The sequence below is a fragment of the Cupressus sempervirens genome, chromosome 3, assembly GCF_028749045.1.
Source record: "Cupressus sempervirens isolate cs-2001-9-10 chromosome 3, ASM2874904v1, whole genome shotgun sequence".
Classification (NCBI taxonomy): Eukaryota; Viridiplantae; Streptophyta; class Pinopsida; order Cupressales; family Cupressaceae; genus Cupressus; species Cupressus sempervirens.
Genome location: NC_143120.1, coordinates 547,314,668 through 547,334,909, shown reverse-complemented (window position 1 = coordinate 547,334,909; position 20,242 = coordinate 547,314,668). Strand labels below are relative to the sequence as shown.

General features: G+C 34.6%; 2 protein-coding genes across 2 annotated transcripts in view; both read right to left on the bottom strand.

Moving 5' to 3' along the window:
• Positions 1 to 326: 326 nt before the first annotated feature.
• The window catches only part of LOC149567584 (lipase class 3 family protein), a 270,367-nt gene continuing 250,451 nt past the window's right edge, over positions 327 to 20,242 (bottom strand). The window contains exons 13-14 of the mRNA XM_089820827.1: positions 1,104 to 1,664; positions 327 to 916 (exon numbers count right to left, since the gene is read on the bottom strand). Of these exons, the coding sequence (XP_089676953.1) occupies positions 722 to 916; positions 1,104 to 1,664 (756 nt within the window). The 3' untranslated portion in view covers positions 327 to 721. The remainder of the gene's footprint in view (positions 917 to 1,103; positions 1,665 to 20,242) is intronic.
• On the bottom strand, positions 19,056 to 20,184 carry LOC149567587 (uncharacterized). The gene is made up of 2 exons (XM_089820826.1): positions 19,938 to 20,184; positions 19,056 to 19,841 (listed from the first exon to the last, which is right to left on the bottom strand). The coding sequence occupies exons 1-2, from the start codon at positions 20,086 to 20,088 to the stop codon at positions 19,228 to 19,230; spliced, it is 765 nt and encodes a 254-aa protein (XP_089676952.1). The 5' UTR covers positions 20,089 to 20,184; the 3' UTR covers positions 19,056 to 19,227.

The window sequence follows — 20,242 nt, the reverse complement described above, 5'->3', positions numbered from 1 at the left end:
ACATTATAAAGAACTTGAATCCAACATTTAATATATATAAAATATGTATTGCGATCTACATCTCATGAGCTGAACAGGAATTCCATATTTATGTTTATAATGGTATTAAGGTCAGCAGAATTGTTTCTATTTTGCTTATTCCTTCAGACATATAACAATAGCAATATAATTATAGGCCTGCTAATGAAGGCATTGGTAGGTAGACTTTACAAACTTCCACTACTTCTGGATAGCTCCAATGGCTTGGCACAGAAGATTTTAACTTAGGTCATACCTTTTACAAGCACACCAACAATCCAATTGCCTCTGACCAAAGGATACAGATATTTAGTTTTAAAAAACACCCAGTGGATATTAGATTTTATCCAAATAAATCAAGATAAAATGTACATACAAGATATAACCCAAAAGAATTGAATAACAATGCATTGTTCATTGATGCAGTTGGCAAAGCTCTTTCCCAAATACCTCTATTTGATTGAATCCATAGAATGGGATCAAAATCTCATTGAAGAGTAACAGGTTGTACAATGATCAACAATCAGAAACTCAACTTGCAGATGAATATTGATTGCATTAATCAAGATATATGTGATTCTTAGAAGTCTGCAAAATATACACAAAACCAGCCAGTACTTACTATGCTGAAAAGAGTTTTCAGTGACTTTTCTGTACTGGGAACAAATGTCAGGACATTAAACCAACATGCCTATGTTAGAACTCAATCTGATGGCCTTCTAAAAGACGAAGCTGCACCCATTATGACTGCCATCACGATCCCCAAACCTGCACCTAAAGAGGCACCCACCAAAGCTGATACAGAAGAGTTTAGTTTTCCATGTGGTCGGCTGAGTGCATCTGCTGTCTGCATTTGCTCCTTGGCAGTTGCTATTAACAGTCTATCTCTTGCAAGTTCCTTTGCATACATAAACAACAAAACAAGAAAAACATTTAAGAAGAACAAAGCCACATTGAAAAAGATAGGAAAGAAGAATTACTTGCAAGTCTGGTTGCTAATCACATAGTAGAGATTTATCAATTGATACTCATGAACTACATTTCTTTGAACATGTTATTCAGGAGAACTGCTCAATTATATATACCTGTAAGGCAGACTCTTCGTAACTCATTAGCACGCTCTTCACAAGTTTGTGTAACTTATCTACTCCTTCAATTGGTAAAAAATCCTCTTTCTTTCGGAAAGGCAGCCGAACAAGATTTATGGGAGCTGAAATTAGCTTTTGAGCTGCTCCTTTTATGCTTTTCATTCCAGTAGTCTTTGCCAAAGTTGTTTCACATGAGTTCCATGCACAAGACTCACTTCCAGTACCATGCAATGCAAGAGGGCAAGAGTTGATCAAGACCCCCATGTTTTGAGACACTTGATAAGCTTCCATGACTGCATTAGCTACTGATATTTGCTTATCTGCACTGATAGCAAACTTGTTGGTCATAGCAAGGATTGAAGGAATTCCAGCAGCTCGGGCTTCATCCATAAATACCGAAAGTGCAGGGCAAATATGAGAATTGATATGGGCATGATGCAATCCAGGTGTTTCTTGAGCAAGATTATGAACAAGAATAACAAGATCAATCTTTCTGTTGAGCTCCCCCAAACCCACAGAAAACTCTTGTTTAAGTTGAGCAACTTCACCAGTTAAATCCTGCATCCAGTCACAAAAGCCACAATTGAGAAAATAAAATCATGAATATCAATGAGCGATTCAAGAAATTTAAAAGATGTTTGTATTTACAAAATTCCAATGATAAATTTGAAAATATTATTGAGCATGAAGCCAAACACATTACACTTGTCTGAGGAGGACATGAAAATATATTATTTGATAAGGATATGGTATCAAATATGGCCAACTCTCAAGATCCTGTGTTATGGATATGGTTGAGTAAGATGGCTCTAAATATGTAAATGAACATTATTATATGTGGATCAAAAAGAAAAGAACACAAGTTAAAATTTTATATATATGTATGTTTAACAATCTTATCCAACCGTATCAATACCACAAGATCATTAAAGTTGATCATATTTAATACCATATCCATATCAAACACTTCATTCATTACTCACACAAACACATTTGTGACTTTATATCTGTTTATATTTATTATTTGTATTTTAGTTCTTTGATAAACATAAATGATGTTTGCAACAGGACCCTTGCCAATCAAATACAAATGATGTAGTCTTGGGTTCAATGAACCATCCTGTTAGATTATAAATTTCTTGTTCAAAGCGGCTACACATGCCCATGTAGTTCTCTATTCAATATTAACAGCCATTGGGAACCCCACCGTTCAAAACTGGGATGAGTTTCAGCTCCTCTTGCTGAACTGCAATAAGTGCAATTTTGAAAAGAAATAAAGCTTAACTTATGATTTTCGAGCAAAATGATGGAAGTCCTATAAATTTGCTCAATTGCCCTGAAATAGGCATAACAACCTGTAATGTCCCAATTTCAGGCACGTATTGTATGATGTTAGTGTTAGCCTATTCCTCCAAGGTCCCTATAGGCTAACGAAGACTTCAAAGGGATCTTGATGATATTTGACCTAAGCAGTTTCAGCTATGGACCATTCTGAAGGGTTTTTGAAGCAGTTTTGAGCATATATTTGGACTTCCAGTGCAGTCGTATTATAATGGTAAATTGTTCAATATCGACTTTATCATTTATTTATCATTGCTATAATGTATTATGCATTAATAAAGCCTTTCATTAAGTTAAATTTAATTATTTAACTCAATTAATGCATAGCTTAGAGTTTGTCGGAAATATTTAATTTAAATGGCCCTCTTTACTCTATAATACATGGGAAGCATAAATAAAAGTTAGTGGGAACCTAAGTGAAGGAAAATCATGTTACATGATGTGAAAATATGAAAGAAAAATCAATCACAACAAAATAGGGACTGAAAATAAAGGAGTCAGAAAATAGGGGGTGAAAAAGCAAATCCCTAAATTATAGGAAATGTAAAAAAAAGTGTTTTCATTCATCTTACATTGTGAAGATGAGTATAAAAACTTTCAGAAAGTGTTACAAAAGAGATTGAAGAGCTCTCATTCAGCATGCTTGGATATTATATTAATACATGAAAATTGGTGAACTGTGGAGGTTTTCTCTTGTGGGCTTGGAGGAAGAAATCCTTCTACATTAACATTTTTCTCACTGTTGCAAGACACAGTCAAGAGAATTTGTGATTTGCTTGGGCTCTAAAGTAACCATCTGATTATACAATATAGTTATTATGTAATTTAAAGAAGTTTTGGAATCAGAAGTGATTGTTTTAACTTTTGAGTCATTGGTGGGAGTTTTTGAACTCGAACTACCTAAAAACTATTTCTACATGCTGGCTGAGGGTTTTAGAAGCTTATTATCTGAGTTTTCTGGCCATACAAGACTGATCAAGTGTCATACAGACTGATAATCAGCTACAGCTAGGCCATACAAGGTTGTGATCTCCAATAACAAGTTGTACAGGCCTAAGACAGCTACAGGTGTATTCATTTAGGTCTGAGATTGTTTAACAGAAACTGCCAAACACATTGCATTCAACTAAAGTGCCATGTATACATGACTGAAATTGCAACAGGTCTGAAACAAGATATACTGTGACCTGGTTGTCTTCAGAGTTGTGATTGGGGTTTAAGAATCACATTGTTGGTGTGCAAGCTCATGCAAACAAGGTGTCTTGGTACGTAGTGATCTTTGGAGTGGCTTGTTATTGTTAAAACTAAAAAGAAAAACATTGTTGTCTTATTACTGAAATATCGAACTGTTGTTATTTACTTCAGATTATCAGCAAATATAATATGCATGCATTATCTTTACATTAATGTCTATCTGTTTGATGAACTGGCAATGTTGATTACTATTTAACAAAGTTGCATGGATATGGATAAGGATATAATTACAGATATGGTATTGGGTATGGATATGGCCATTTTTTAAGACCCCCAATATGGATACTGCTGGACACGACATTAATAAATAACACATATACATATATTTAACATAGTTTTCTAAGTTATTGTAGGAGATTTTCATTACTTCAAAATAATATTGACACATAAATGCTACATAAATATTTATAAGTTAATTTAACGCTTTACAATATGTGAACATAGTAGAGTTGTGTTAGAAGATAACCCAAAAACAGGTTGCTGAAATAGAAAAACATTTTATTTCTCTTTCTCATTTGGTGTAGGTTTTGTTTATACTATTTTTTTTTTATTGCTTTAATATAGTTTTGTTTTTTTTTTAATGTTAAAGGGAAGATCTACATCAAATCTTTAAGAAAAAAAACAAATCCCATAGTATTTGGTATAGTTCAAAAATCATGTTTATTAGGCAGACATGAGTACAATATTTAATGTGTATCTCGGCAGTATTGGATACGGGGATACGCACGCCCAAGGAGGGACAGAGGAGTTTCCAGCAACTCTGATATTTAAGTGTTCACATATTATAGTAAACTAAAAACAAGAGGTTTAGAAGGAAAAATATATATACATATGTTTTGTAATCAGGCAATTCACCACAGTGGTATCAGAGTCACGTATCGTGTCATCCTGGTTGGTATAATACAGAATGATTAGACAGTGACATGACTGATTGGAGTGTACAGCCATTGTCACATTCTTAATAGAGGGAGGGAGAGGGTATTACTGAACACAGAGCAAGAAGAACAGAGGAATCCAAAAGAACAGTTAAGAAGAGGTGAACAGGTTGCAAGGAATATGGGTGAACAAAGAGCTCAGGAGCAGAATCAACAGATGCACTTATTGATGCAAATGATGGCAAGCAAATGGGTATTGATGTCAACAATGACAAAAATAATGGAGGAAACATCAGTGCTATCATAAAGATGAAGACTTATGAGGAGATGCTAGAAGATCTTTAGTACATGAGTAAGCATCCTGGATGGTTAAGATCCATCTTTAAAAAAGGAAAAAGTAAATGAAAATTATTATCCTAGTACAAGTGTAAAGTTTCTACTAAATCCTTATCTCTTAATCAGACTTTTAATCCAGTCTTATATGCTGAGAATGATCTTCTAAGTAGTATGAATATTGATGAAATTAGTGCTTATTATAATGCAGATACAATACTGAATATTTAATCTTTTATTGTGATAGAGAATCTCAGATATAAATTGCAGGATATAAAATGCTCATAGGAGCAGACTGCTGTAACTGTGTGTCCTACAATCTGCATTTACAACCTACTTATATATCCTTTCCTAATATATATATATCATTAAATGCCAACATTAGAGATATATTACTATTAAGAGGAAGTACGGTCTGTATTGTCAGACTTGTAGGTTTATCTTGGTTAATATTCTTAACACTCCCTCTTAACCTGATAATCCTATAGAGAGATATTATATCTAGCAACACCAATACAGATGAATAAGCAAGAATTAATACTCTATCTGTCTGTCTCTTCTTAGTATGTGGTCTCATAGAACACATAATACAAAGTCATATTACTAAACCTATGATATGACAAATCACTGCCACTAGTGATATTATACAAGATAAATTTGAAGAGTAATCTCTTCATTTATCCAAGTTATGATTTCATAAAAATTGGTATTCCATATCACAACATGATCCTGAGTTTTAAGATCTACCAGAATACAGGATAAACCCAGAGAATACTAAGATTCTTCCTTTATCCAATTTGTGACCACTGAACATAGCAATGTCAACATCACAATATGATCTTGAACTCATCTAAATCTTATAGTAGAACTCTACTGTTTAGCACATTATCTAAGAGATCGTCACCTCTCATAATGTTTTATACAAGTGTTCATTATTTTCAGAGATCATCACCTCTTAAATTAATGAACACAAATGGTGCAACCCATAACAGTCAATAGCCTAACAAAATAAAATTATTTTATTAATAATCAAGAGAGTACAAATGGATTATAACTCAACCATACCAAGTCTCCTCTTGAAGTGTTCTATCTTCACTCTAGATAGAGGTTTGGTGAGTATGTCTGATGTTTGTTCTGCAATGCAAATGTATTCCAATTTTACAGAATTCCTGTCTACCATGTCTCTTACATAATGATAAGGAATTTCAATATGCTTGGACTTGTCATGAAAAATTGGATTCACTGAGAGCTTGATGGAACTTTGATTATCACAACGAATAATCGTGGGATTCATAGTTTGCCCAAATAATCCCACAGGTAACTTCCTCAGCCATACTGCTTCTCGGGAGGCCATCACTGTTGCAATGTATTCGGCTTCTGTGGAACTCTGTGCTACTGAAGACTATTTTCTACATATCCAAGATATCATTGCTGATCCCAAACTAAAAGAGCATCATGAAGTACTTTTCCTGTCTTTAACACTTCCACCCCAATCTGAACCAGTGAATCCATGTAAGTCTAAAGCAACTTTCTCATATTAGAGTCTGAGATTAAGAGTGCCTTGTAAGTATTTTATAATGTGTTTAACTACGACTAGGTGAATCTCCTTCAGTTCACACATAAACTGACTTAAGGCATTAACTGCATAGCAAATATCTGGTCTTGTATTTACTAAGTACATAAGAGACCCAATCATCTGTCTATAGAGAGTAGAATCTATGGATGGTGATTATGCAGCTGCTTCCTTAAGTTTATGTAGATAAGTCTCCATTGAAGAAGACATAGGTTTGCAATTCCACATTCCAAATTTCTTTAAAATATCTAATGTATACTTCCCTTGATTTAGTATGATACTGTCAAAATTCTGCCGTACTTCCAGTCCTAGGAAGTAATGAAGGAGACCCAAATCTTTTATCTCAAATTCTCTAATTAGATCTTTCTTGCACTGATCTACGAGATGATCATCACCTGTTATTAGTAGATCATCAACATACTACCATATCATCTTTATCTCTTTTATAATATAAATTTGGATCAGCTTCATTCTTGGAAAATCCTAAGTTGGTGAGATACTTATCAACTCTTTCGTACCAGGCCCAGGGAGCCTGTTTAAGCCTATAGAGAGCTTTGTTGAGCTTGCAAACAAAAGCATTATGATCATGAGTTTCAAATCCTTCAGGTTGCTCCAGATATACTTTTTCTGAAATCTTTCTATTTAGGAATGTCGTTTTCACATCCATCTGATGTACGTTTCATCCCTTTGATGTGGTAATTGCTAAGATTGCTCTTACGAAGGTATATCTAGCAATACGAGCAAAGGTTTCTTCATAATCAATCCCTTCTTTCTGAGAAAATCCTCTGGCTACAAATCTGGCTTTATACTTCTCAATACTATCGTCAACAACATGCTTTATTTTAGGGAGAAGTAAAACATTAATTAGAGTCATCATATAAGCAACACTGCATGAACAGTGAATGATCTCTACTTGCACTTAAGCAATGTCTCGAGACAGCACACATAGTCTCTACTTGCACTTAAGCAATGTCTAGAGATGGCACATATAATCTCTACTTGCACATAAGCAATGTCTAGAGATGGCTCATATAATCTCTGCTTGCACTAAAGCAATGTCTAGAGAAGCCCAAAATAATCTCTACATATCAAATACTATTAAGTAACCAATAAAAACACAACCTCAAATGAAATAACTCTTTTATTTCAAAAAATTTCCATTACAAATAATCATACCAAGTGTTTCTCTAAAGTATTTTAGTTTCACTTTAGCAAGAGGTTTGGTAAGGATATCAGGGGTTTGATCATTTGTACATATATATTCCAATTGAATGACTCCTCGATTAACCATATCTCTGATGTAATCAAATGGAATTTCAATATGTTTAGATCGATTGTGAAACACACGATTAGAAGAAAGCTTGATACAACTTTGATTATCACAATAAATCACGGTGGGCTTCGAAGGTCTTTTGAAGAGATCTGAAAGCAACTTTCATAGCCATACTACTTCTCTGGCACCCAAGGAAGACGCAATGTACTCGGCTTCGGTAGAACTTAAAGCTACAGAAGTTTGTTTCCGACTAGTCCAGGAAATCATACCAGATCCAAGACTAAAACAATATCTTGAAGTGCTCTTTCGCTCAATAGAACTTCCAGCCCAATCCGAATCTGAGTATCCAATTAGTTCAAGATTGACTTTGTCATATTTGATTCTCATTCCAATAGTGCCCTTCAGATACCTCAAGATGTATTTAGCTATATTCAAATGTATCTTCTTAAGTGCACACATAAACTGGCTCAAGGTATGAGTTGCATAGCATATGTCAGGATGGGTATTAACCAAATACATCAGGGATCCAATAATTTGTCTGTAGTAAGTAGGATCCACATCCTTAGATTCATTCATATCCTCTTTTAGTTTGTGTAGATTTATCTCCATAGGGGTGGCAGCCGGTTTACATTCCAACATTCCAAACTTGGTTAATATATCAATTGTATATTTTCCCTAATTTAGTATAGTACAGTTGTCCAGCTGCCAAATTTCTAATCCTAAAAAATAGTGAAGTAACCCTAGGTCCTTCATTTCAAATTTAGCAGAGAGATCTTGCTTACATTTCTCTATAAAATGTTCATCACTTGTAATTACCAAATAATCAACATATAATACAAAGATAACCATATCATCACCTTCAGATTTGAAGTATAGATTTGGATCGACTTCATTTTTGGCATGTCCCAATTTCAGTAGGTGATTATCTATTCTTTCATACCAAGCTCTGGGAGCCTTTTTAAGACCGTAAAGTGTTTCCTTCAATTTACAAACACGAGTCTTGCAATCAAAGGTATTGAACCCTTCTGGTTGTTCAACATAAACTTCTTCTTCAAACTTACCATTGAGAAATGTTGTTTTGACATTCATTTGATACACTTTCCATCCTTAAGATGCTGCAATAGCTAAGATTGTTTTGACTGAAGTATACCTAACGACAGGGGCAAAAGTTTCTTCATAATCAATACCTTCCTTTTGAGAGAAACCTCAAGCTACAAATCTTGCCTTGTATTTTTCAATACTGCCATCTACAACATGTTTAATCTTGAACAACCATTTGGAAGAAACAACTGATTTGTTTTTGGGTCTTGGTACAATGTCCCATACATCATTTTTCAATATAGAGTTATATTCCTCAATCATAGCTTCTTTCCAAGATTGATATGAAAGCGCTTCTTTAACATTGGTAGGTTCAGATTTTATGAGTTCAGATAGCAGTGCAACATAACAAGATTGATTTCTAGTCCTTTTGCTTTCCTGAATTACATCTGGTTCAACTTGATTTTCAGCTAACATTTTCCTGGCTCAAAGGAGTCTCTTCTTATTGGTATGGTTGACGTTTTCTGACTCTGTATGATTAGACATGGAAGAGATGTCTGAATTATCCTCCCTCTCAATTTCTGTAGCTTGATCTTCTTCTGAAATGGATTCATCACTATTACTAGAAATTTTAAAGGTAGTATCTTCTTCAAATATTACATCTCTGCTAATCTCAATTGTTCTTTGCCCAGGAATGTAGATCATGTACCCTTTTGAAGTTTCACTATAACCAATGAATATTCCCTTTTTCTCGGAAGGCTCCAATTTGGTTCTCTTTTCTTTTAGTATGTGAATATAGACTGGACATCCGAATATTCTCAGGTGGCTTAAATCTGATTTAACACTAGTAAATACTTCTTTTGGAGTGGTGTTTTCTGATATAGAGTGAGGGCAACGATTTTGAATGCAGACAGCAGTATTGGATGCTTTAGCCCAAAAGGAGTAATGAAGATTTTGATCATGTAACATGGCCCTGGCTGACTCAACAATAGATCTATTTTCCTTTCAGCTATTCCATTCTGTTGAGGATTATAAAGTACAAAACACTCCCTCTTAATCCCAACAGAAATACAAAAGTTTTTAAAGATATCAGATGTGAATTCACCCCCATTGTCAGACCTTAGGGTTTTGATCTTTTGTCTTGATTGATTTTCAGCTAAGGCTTTAAATTCTTTAAACTTGGATAAGACCTCAGATGACTCCTTTTGTTTTAAAAAATAAATCCATGTTCTCCTAGAGTAGTCATCAATGAGAACTACATAGAATTGACATCCATTAAGGGAGGGAACTGACATAGTACCACAAAGATCTATATGAATCAATTCAAGAATGCTTTTAGATTTATGATCACTTTTGGGAAATGAATGTTTAGTATTTTTACCTAAACCACACCCTTTACAAATACTTGAATGATCTAATTTTAGATTTGGTAGCCCTTTTACAATTTTACCTATAGATGATAAGGCTCGAAAGTTAAGGTGACCTAGCCTTCTATGCCAGATTTCAGTGGAATTTGACTTATCATTACTAAGGGTTAAGTTTAACTTTGGATTTTGATTATTACAAACCTTATAAGGACTTCCATCCTTGACTCCAATGGAGATGGCTTTCTTAATAGATGAGTTCTTCATCCAAGATAGAACTCTATTTCCTTGAAATGCAATTCTATACCCTTGATCAACAAGTCCGAAGATGGAGACAAGATTTCTTTTAATCCCCGACACATATAGGACATTCTTGAGTTGAAGTGTGATTTCTGAATTCAGCTGAATAGAACAAGTACCAATTCCTTTAATAGGGTGAGAGGAATTATCTCCAATAGTTACTTCTTCTGATTCATGATTTGAGAAGGTTTCAAACTTATCCTTAAATTCGGTGATATGACGAGAAGCTCCACTATCTATGATCCAGGTGTTGTGATTAGTGCTTAACTCGCTTGAGAGAGCTACTATAAATGCATAATTTTCTTTATCCATTTTCTCATTTTCTTCTTTAACATCTGCTAAAGCTGCTTGAATTTTCTATTTTTCTGGACATACATAATAGAAATGACCAAGCTTATCACATTTAAAGCATCTTACTTTGGACCAGTCACGTTGCTTGTGAGATTTGTGATTTTTTTTGAAGTCCTTGTTATTCTTGAACTTTCTTTTCTTATTTGATTTGGAATATAATGCTTGGATGTCACCTTCTTGATTTGAAATTAGTCCTCTGGAAGCAAGTTTAGACTCCTCTTGAGTGCATTCATTCTTTAGTTGATCAAATTTTGGAAGTTCAAGACGTGAACTTAAACCTTGTATGAAGGCTTCCCATGATAGAGGAAGACCTTTAGGAGCAATCATGCTTAGTTCCTTATCATCCATTTGACTTTGCATAGTAGCAAGTTGATCCTTTAATTCAGTAATTCTAAGGAAGTAAGAGGTAATGAATTCTCCATTTTTCATTTTTATGTAAAGTAGATCTTGTTTCAGAGTTAGCAATCTACTTGTATCATTAATTTCAAATGTATTTTGAATAGTGGAGAACATATCAAATGCGGCTTTAAGATTGGCTATGGATGGAAGTATATGATCCTTTACTGAATCTATGATTATTTTCATTGCTTTATTATTATGCCTTTTCCATGTTGCTTTCTCGGATTCATTTTCAGGCATGGGTAAATTTGTTGCAATGTGATTTTCTAATTCCATCTCTTTTATAACTATTAGTAGTCTAGTTTTCCAAGATGAGAAGTTTGATGCTCCATCTAGCCTATCTTCAATTCTTATGTGATTCACGATTTTAATGCTTAATAAAAAAAAAGTTTTCCTTCCTTTAACGTTGGCTCAGTTTTAGAATTAACATTTTGTAAGAGTTTCCTTATCAGTACTGCTCTGACACCATGTTAAGAATAGTGGATCCCTAATAGACAAACAATTACAAAATGCTTGTAGATAAATTCTGATTCAAACTATGCAGAATATAAGTACTTATCTTTTACTATGACTTGTAGCAAACCTTTATCAGTCTTCCTTCTTCAGCAATGGTTAAAGCTCCTGATCACTGTATAACAAAAGTGAAGGTGATAACAATAATAAATAATATTGATACTTATCCGCAGGTACTCAGATGCCTTGAATCGATACTTTCTCTACAGCGGTGAACGAGCACATATATATAAATGGAGAGAGACATGTGTCAACGTGGCCCAAAAGCCACGTAGGGACATGCCTCCCAAAAGCCACGAAGGGACATGCCTCTTCGGAGGCATCTTAGTTAACATAATAACTATCCAGAATTTGTTTTATATGCCATCGCTCGATAACAACACAAGGGCCCAATAATAATCATAACAAGGGCAAGGCACAGGATATGAAACTCGACAAAAGCAATATAATCAGTCGCTGATAATCTGAAGCCCGACCAATATAAGTTGTTCAACATCGTGCATATTTTACTGTCAATATTTCATATGTATGACAGAGATATATGCGTACGTATATGTATGCATACATCAGTATGAATATATGTATGTATGCATGTCTCTGTGATGCATATCAAATAGTGGTAGCATAATTTTGATATTTATATCTCTGTAATGTATAGCAAATATCAGTAACAAAATATAGATGCTTATATCTCTAAGATGTATTGCAAATAGTGGTAGCATAAGAGATTCATGTTTTGCTTCTTCTGAGGCTAAACATTAACATCCTAAACATGGGATTTACGTTTCTGTTGTTGTTTAGTAATTGATCGTGTGTTTGTTTGCAAGTAATGAAGCATAAACGTTTAGAGCACCAAGGGTGAATGGAGTTTGCTAATGGAGATCGTGTATTGGCATCTGAAGTTGCACTATTCCCGTGGAGCCCTTTCATTTAGAATTACGGTCTAATGTAAAGCGCATACCAGAGTGAAAGATCCCTGATGGATCTCTTCTCCTGATCTGCTGTAATTTTATATTTTTAAATTTGTTTTTCTTGTTTATTTATGTTTTCTTGTAGGACTAGACAGAAGTGCAGAAAGTTAGCTTCGTTTTTGTGCTTTGATGGTTTTATAACATAGAAAGGAATAGGGAACAACAAACATGAAACAAGACTGAAATAAATAAAGTATACAACAAAAATCAGAATTATTGCAAACCGTACCAAGCAGATTTGTTTGAATTATAGAGCCAAGCAATAAATCCAATGCATTTCCCAAAGCTCACATACAAATTTGATGTCAAACTAGAAGGTGAAGATTGTTCTCGAATCCAGCATACATTTGGAGGTGAATACAAGCAATACTCTATACACCACGTGGTGTATCTGCTGCAAATGGTGTCCCACAGGCTACAATGAACCACGTCCCAATTGAAAGATGATATGCCACGCTGAAACCCCAATGAGAATTGATGCCTCTATCCTTAATCACCACGCACAATGCGTAAGAGATTTAGTGCCAAAGATTGCTGAGGGCTACGTCCCAACCAATCACTAACCTGGGGTTTGCGTCCCAGACTAGAAATCGCCCATTCAGAGCAAATTCATAAACAAGTTGTCAAATATGCAAAAGATGATCATAGAATGAAGCCTCTATCTCCTTATAACCTCTCTCAATTGCAAATTGAACCCTAAGTGTCTCCAAGTGGCGTTGGATAGTGGAAGTATTATAATTTCTTATTTTAAAGTGGTCATGTTACTAGAAAATGACCTTTTCCCTCATAGATAGAAATCTGTTCACTGAATTGCCCTGAGACCAAAAAGAAAGATTTAGAGAATTTCGAAACCTTTCCAATGAGCTATCACACCATAGGATGTGCATCCAAATGAAGCCAAAAACCCCTTATTACTCCAAAATGGCTAATTATTTAGCCTTGTTTAATTATTAAACGCTAACTTAGAAAATATTAAAAATATAACCCAAATAGCCACAAAATGCCCAACTGACATCACAAACCATAAAATCATCCTGTCACTTGTCTTTGATTGAAGTCGAAAATCAAGGATCCGCTGGCAGTCTCATCCCTAAAATCTAAGGATGCTCCTAAAATTTAGGAAACAAGCCCTATCCCTCTGAAACTGAACCCAAAGAGTAATCTCATGAAGACCCAACCCTGGGCAAGATCATACCTTCTAAAAAGTAGGAACTGCCTCCTAAAAGCAAGGAACGTCTCCCAGCTGATCAATAACTGCTAGAACATCAAGTCCCCAACATTGAATAACCATATTGGATCTCTATCCAACCTTGTTAGCCTACAAGACCCCATAATAAGCTGACTCATTCTCTGCTAGACTCAACGAAAAGAGGGGACATGACACAGAGGAGAAGCCCATGCAAGTCTGGAGCGATGGAACATAGTGCCATGTGTATCTTTGAAGCCGAAACTCTAAATCCAACATTTATCAAAGTACCCAATTTATAAAGTTTATTGGCATCAATATATCCCTCTACTTGTCATATATCATTTAAGTTTATCCAAAGTTTATATCCCAAAATATTCAGAGGGAATTAACAACAGTTTTTAGTTACGAAGAGTTGCATTATTTTGATTAGGTTCCAAATGGGTGTGTCTATTCACCCACGCACCTTTTCATTATTTATAAATAAGGATGTAAAAGACACAACAGAATATAGGATTCATATTCATTTTTTAAAAATTTACATATACTATATGCACTTGATATATTTTATTTCTCACTAGTAAATAAACGAAGTTTTAAACTAAGCCCATGGATTTTGGATTGCCGAGCAAATTTATATGTGATTCTAGAATTGAAGCGCAATAGATAGATCATCTGTAAGGAGTGTCTTTATTGCAATTTTATTTCCAACACAATTATTTATTTTAAATTTTAGAGTTTTAAATTATTATTAAGTTGTGTCCTTTATAAATGTTTTTTATTAATTTCTATAAATATTTTAATATTCGGATAAGTGCACTGCATCATTATTGCATTTTAAATTTGATAAACATAAATATTGTGAAATATTTAATTATTTTAATATTTATGTCTAGTTTGTCTCCACAGGAGTTAAAGTGCATTCTAGACTGATTTAAAATTGCATTCATTTAATTGATCCGTCGCTTCTGAATTATTAAAATTGTTTATAGTTTAAGTGTATTGAACTTTATAAAGTGGTACATTTCAATTTATAATATTGACTCTGATTGCCCATTTAATTAACCACTAGTCTTTATATTGCTCTTAATTGATATTCATATGCTGGCAATTGTTTCATTTCTTTCCATTAAGGAATCAATATATTCATTTGTTGCATTCATTCTTCATTTAAATATTATCAAATTTATTTATTAATTCATAATTTTCAAGTTTATAATTCTTGCCATTTTGAAAACTTTCAATACATTCACATTCTAACCAATCTGCTTTGAGCATCTTGGATTTAAGGTTGTTGTCCACAATTAGGTACACCCGCCTCGGTTTTGCAAAGCCGGAAGCGCAGGGGATTTGGATCATATTGATCAATCCCGTCAAGTTGGCCTTAACCGGTTGGATATCCCAGCATCAAGCAGGCAAGGCTTGTAAGATTCCAATCTACGGTTTTGGGAACCAACACAAGGATCAAGTGATCTTTCATAAATCCTTCAATGCCTCGAACAAGGTAAAGACGATTGAAACTTTGGCTCTAATGCTAGAGCATGTTGTGATGGAGGTTGGGGCTGCTAATGCAATGCAAATAATAGCTAACAATGCAGTGGCATGTGTGGCAATGGGTAGAATCTACAAGATAGTATAGCACACTCTTTCAATCTCCTTGTTCAACGCATGTTATTGACCTTCTTGTGGAGGATATAGGGAAATTGGATTTAGTGAGACCAATTGTACAGGATGCAAGGAAGATAACAAAATATATCTAGGATCACCCTTGGATCTTTCACTTGATGAGAGAATACACCTATGGAAAGGAGTTGGTTAGACCCATAGTCACAAGGTTTGCAATGATTTTCTTAACATTGTAAAGTCTTATCGGTTCTTTGAATCCTTTGAAGCAATTTTTTGTGTGTCAACCAGGGCTAGAATCTGTTACAAGATTCAAGAATTGGCAGATTAATAGATTTCTATATGATTGATTGATTAACAAAGGAACAAATGTGTTCCTTATAAAGAATTAAAAGGACGTTGTTTCTAAAAGAAACAAAGTAGACTGAAGACGAACTTAGAAACAAAAATGAAGACAAGATAGGAAACATTCCTATCTGGATTGAAGACAAAAGAGACAGGATAGGAAACATTCCTATCTACATTGAAAGACGAACTACAGACAAGCAGTTGACCATTATAGAAAGTATTTAACTAAGGGGATAATATCTTAATAAAGATATTAAAGATATTATCTTAATAACCTCCCTTAATGGTCAACGTACGGATGTCGGAACATTCTGGGATAACTGAGACCCTGAATCTACAGAATGTTGAAAACAAGAAGCTTTGTCAGAAGAGTGTTATGACTCAAAATAGATTGCAATTACAAAACTTCGTTTTTGTGGAAAAAAATGTAAAAACCAGAATCTCATGCAACCTTGCATATTACAGACAACATGAAATGTTTTTTAAGGAGAAAATCAACAAACCCAAAAAAACAAAAACCAATTCAGAAGGCGAAAAATGCAGCTTCACCTTGATTAGAAAGTTCAACAACTTGTGTTGTTGGCTTGGAAGCATTTTGCCTTGCTTGGGCAGCCAAACGTTTCTGGCACTTGAACTTCATATGGCCAAACTTGTGACAGTAATTACACTATACATTTTGCTTCGTGGAGCCATCTCGGGATTGAGCAGAAGGTTGATGGTGGAAAGGCTGAGAAGACTAATGTTGATATGAAGTTTCCAAAATTATACACCAAACTTCTGCAGCAAGATCGTTGGAAATAACAGATACAAGAGACTGAATGATGTTTCCTTAAGAAACAATCGTAAAGAACAGAAACATTCTATACTAGTTAACGAGAAAACTAATAGTTACCTTCAGCTAATTAAAAAATAGAAACACTCTATTCTAGAAGCAAAAAACTAAATATTAGAAACATTCTAATATTTATGGAAGATTACAATAGATAACCATTAGATACTAAACAGAGATAATAAAAACTATCTATTATCGTAATACCGTCCTCAATGGTTAATCTATCTAGAGCACGAAGCTGTCAAAAACGCGTAAAAGGTAGATTCTGCCTCCTCAAAATGTTCTGCATTGTTCGTTGTGGGCTGAGAACTAGATTACTTGGATAAGGCAGCTAAGCACTTCCAACATTCAACCTTCATGTGTCCAAACTTGTGGCAATAGTTGTATCGAATGTTTTTCTTCCAGGAGCCTTCTGAATCTTGAGTAAAGGATGTCTACTGTGAAAATTGTTGATGGTACTTTGCAGATGAGCATAATGCTCCAAAACAAAACCACACAAAGCCATGATTTTTGTGGTGAAAAAACAATCAAAACTCAACATTACGAAGCTTCATTCTTTTTTAGGAAAAATGGTAAAACCCAACTGAATTGTTTTTTGAGGAAAAAATTACAAATCCACAGGAATCCCACACAACTTTGCGAATTACAGAATTGGAAATTTTTTAGGAAAATTTTATAGAAACCCATAAGAAAAAAAAATTTAGGGAAAAAATATGAAAACCCATCAGAAATTTTTTGAGGGAAAAAAAATTATGAAAACTCACTAGAATTTTTAAGGGAGGCAAAATACGAGACTTTGCATGGTAAAGCAACACATGCAAACAACATGCAAGTTCATGCAACCCTCAAAAAGTAAAGACCCAAAAAATTTGAAGGTGACCCAGAAGAGAGCTCAAAAAGTCCAGAAAGAATATGTTGTAGGTTTCTAGATCGGTTGGCTCGAAAATCAAGACAAAAATTGAGGTACCTAGAAAAATATGACAACCCAGTTGAGCTCTCGAAAAACCCACCAAAAATTTGAAATCAAAAAAATTTCGAACCCGAAAATTAGGGTTTTGAACAAAAATGGCCCTGTTGCAAAAAAATACAAAAAATGGCAAAAATGTGAAGCAAAAATAGACGGATTTGGACAAAAATGGATTGCAAAACCGAATAGAAGTCGGCGGATTTAGATCTCTATGAACGGAAACCCTAGTCGGATTATAGAGAGAATTGGAAGCAAATATGCATGCAAATAATTTCAAAAATAAAAGACATATAATTTCAACCAAGAAATTATAATTAATTTCAAAAAAAATTAGAGTATTGGCTCTGATACCATGTTACAAGATTCAAGAATTGGCAAATTAACGGATTTTCGGATGATTGATTGATTAACAGAGGAACAAATGTGTTCCTTATAAAGAATTACAAGAACGTTGTTTCTTTTAGAAACGATGTAGATTGAAGATGAAAATAGAAATAAAACTAAAGACAAGGTAGGAAACATTCCTATCTGGACTAAAGATAAAAGAGACAAGATAGGAAACATTCCTATCTAGACTGAAAGACGGATTACAGACAAGTAGTTGACCATTATAGAAGTATTTAACTAAGGAGATAATATCTTAATAAAGATATTAAAGATATTATCTTAATAGAATCAAGTTATTCAAACAAGCCTGATGGACAAAGTGTTACACAAATTGTCTTTAACAACCAATTTTTTGATGAAGATACAATAATTGTGGAGGTAACTTGAAAACTTCAAAAGTTGAATATTTGATTTTTCTGTATTCAATAATCATCTCTCATTATTTATTAATTTATAACCCTAAGCTTTGATTAACGATAATCATTTTCTACATTTCAATTGTAGGTGGCAAAGCCCTTAGTTAAAGTTCTCCACTTGGTAGATGAGGAACAAACCCCAATGGGGTATTTTTAGGACATGGATAGGGCCGAAGAGTAAGAAATCACTACAAGGGGAACAACTTGAAATTTGATCCCATATGGCCAAATTATTGGTAGGTGCAGCAATCAGCTCTATCAACCCATTCATGCGGCGGAGTATTTTCTCAACCCTTGTTTTCGCTTCTCTCCATCGTACAAGGATCCCAATGGAGAGGTCAAGGAGGTCTTCATTGAATGCATGCAGAGGACTATACCCAATGTTGAGGTGAGAGACCTCATTATCATAGTTGGAAAACTCGCCAAATGCAAAAACTCGCCAAGCCCCCCAAAAATTTAATCGGGAAAAACTCGGCGATTTAAAAAAAAAACTCGAAAAAAACTCGGGAACCTAAAAAACCGCTGAAATTTAATTAAAAATACATTTATTTTGCAAAATTTAATGAGAAGATGCATCTAATAAGTTAATTAAAGACAATACAAAAGAAAGAAACAAAGTTTAGATATATATAAATGCATAATGCGTACAAAATTGCATTCTCATGCAGAATGCTCATGGTAGGAAGCAAAATAGTAAATTACTAAATAGTTTCAATCTGTCAAACTAGAAGTAAATACTAAAAGTCTAAATACATCAATACAATGTGACAATGCCAATCACATCTTCCTCTTTCCACTTGCACTAGCAGGAAAGCGAGGGGGTCTAGTCCTAGAAGAAGTGCCCCGCACTGGGATAGGGCGTGAGCTGCGTGACTGTGAACTCTGTGGCTGTGCCCCCTCGCTCGATGTCCCTACTGACTGGCTCGGCGTCCTAGAAGAGGATGCATCTCCTCCTAATGGTAATGTCTGATCCTCGCCTGAATCATCATCATCCTCGTCCTCATCCTCAATGTCATCCATAGTGAACTGAAAATCAGTGTCAACCTCCCCCTCCATGGCCTGCCTCTCCAAATCAGCGATCTCATTTGGTGTAAAAAATGGACTTGGCTCCTGTGCTGTCCAATCAGAATAAGGATCTATCTCATCTAGATCAAGCGGACCAGGTAGTTCTACGAGCTGTGACTTTTTTATGCGCAACTTAAGATTATAGTGCACATAAACAAGGTCATTAAGCCGTTTTTGAGTCATTCTGTTTCTTTTCTTTGTATGGATGGACTCAAATAAGCTCCAATTGCGCTCACAATGGGATGAGCTACAAGGTTGGGATAGGACTCTGAGAGCAAATTTCCTTAAATTGGGGGTATTGCCACCCCAACTTGCCCACCAAGCATCTGCAAAAAAAAATTTAAAAAGTTATAAAGCAATAAAAAAAAAAATCAGAAGCACAACTTATCAATTAGCAAAAGTTTTAAAGTTTGATGCTTTACCTGGTGCTTGAGTAGATCTTGCTCTCTTTGCTAGCATAGAAGAGAACAAAGGACCCCTTGATTCCACATAGATTTGTTGTTCGGTCACAATAAGGTCTCTCTCCTCTTCACTTGATATCATTCTCTCAATGCATTTAGAGAGACCTTCCATGACCTCTCCATTAGGATCTGAGTAGGAATCATCAGCCCTAAAACAAATAGAAAATGATATCAAGTCTTACTACACAACCTTAAAAAGTAAAGTAAAATAAAGACTTATTAAAATCCCAATTTCAAGGACAATCAATTATCATAGTACCTGAATT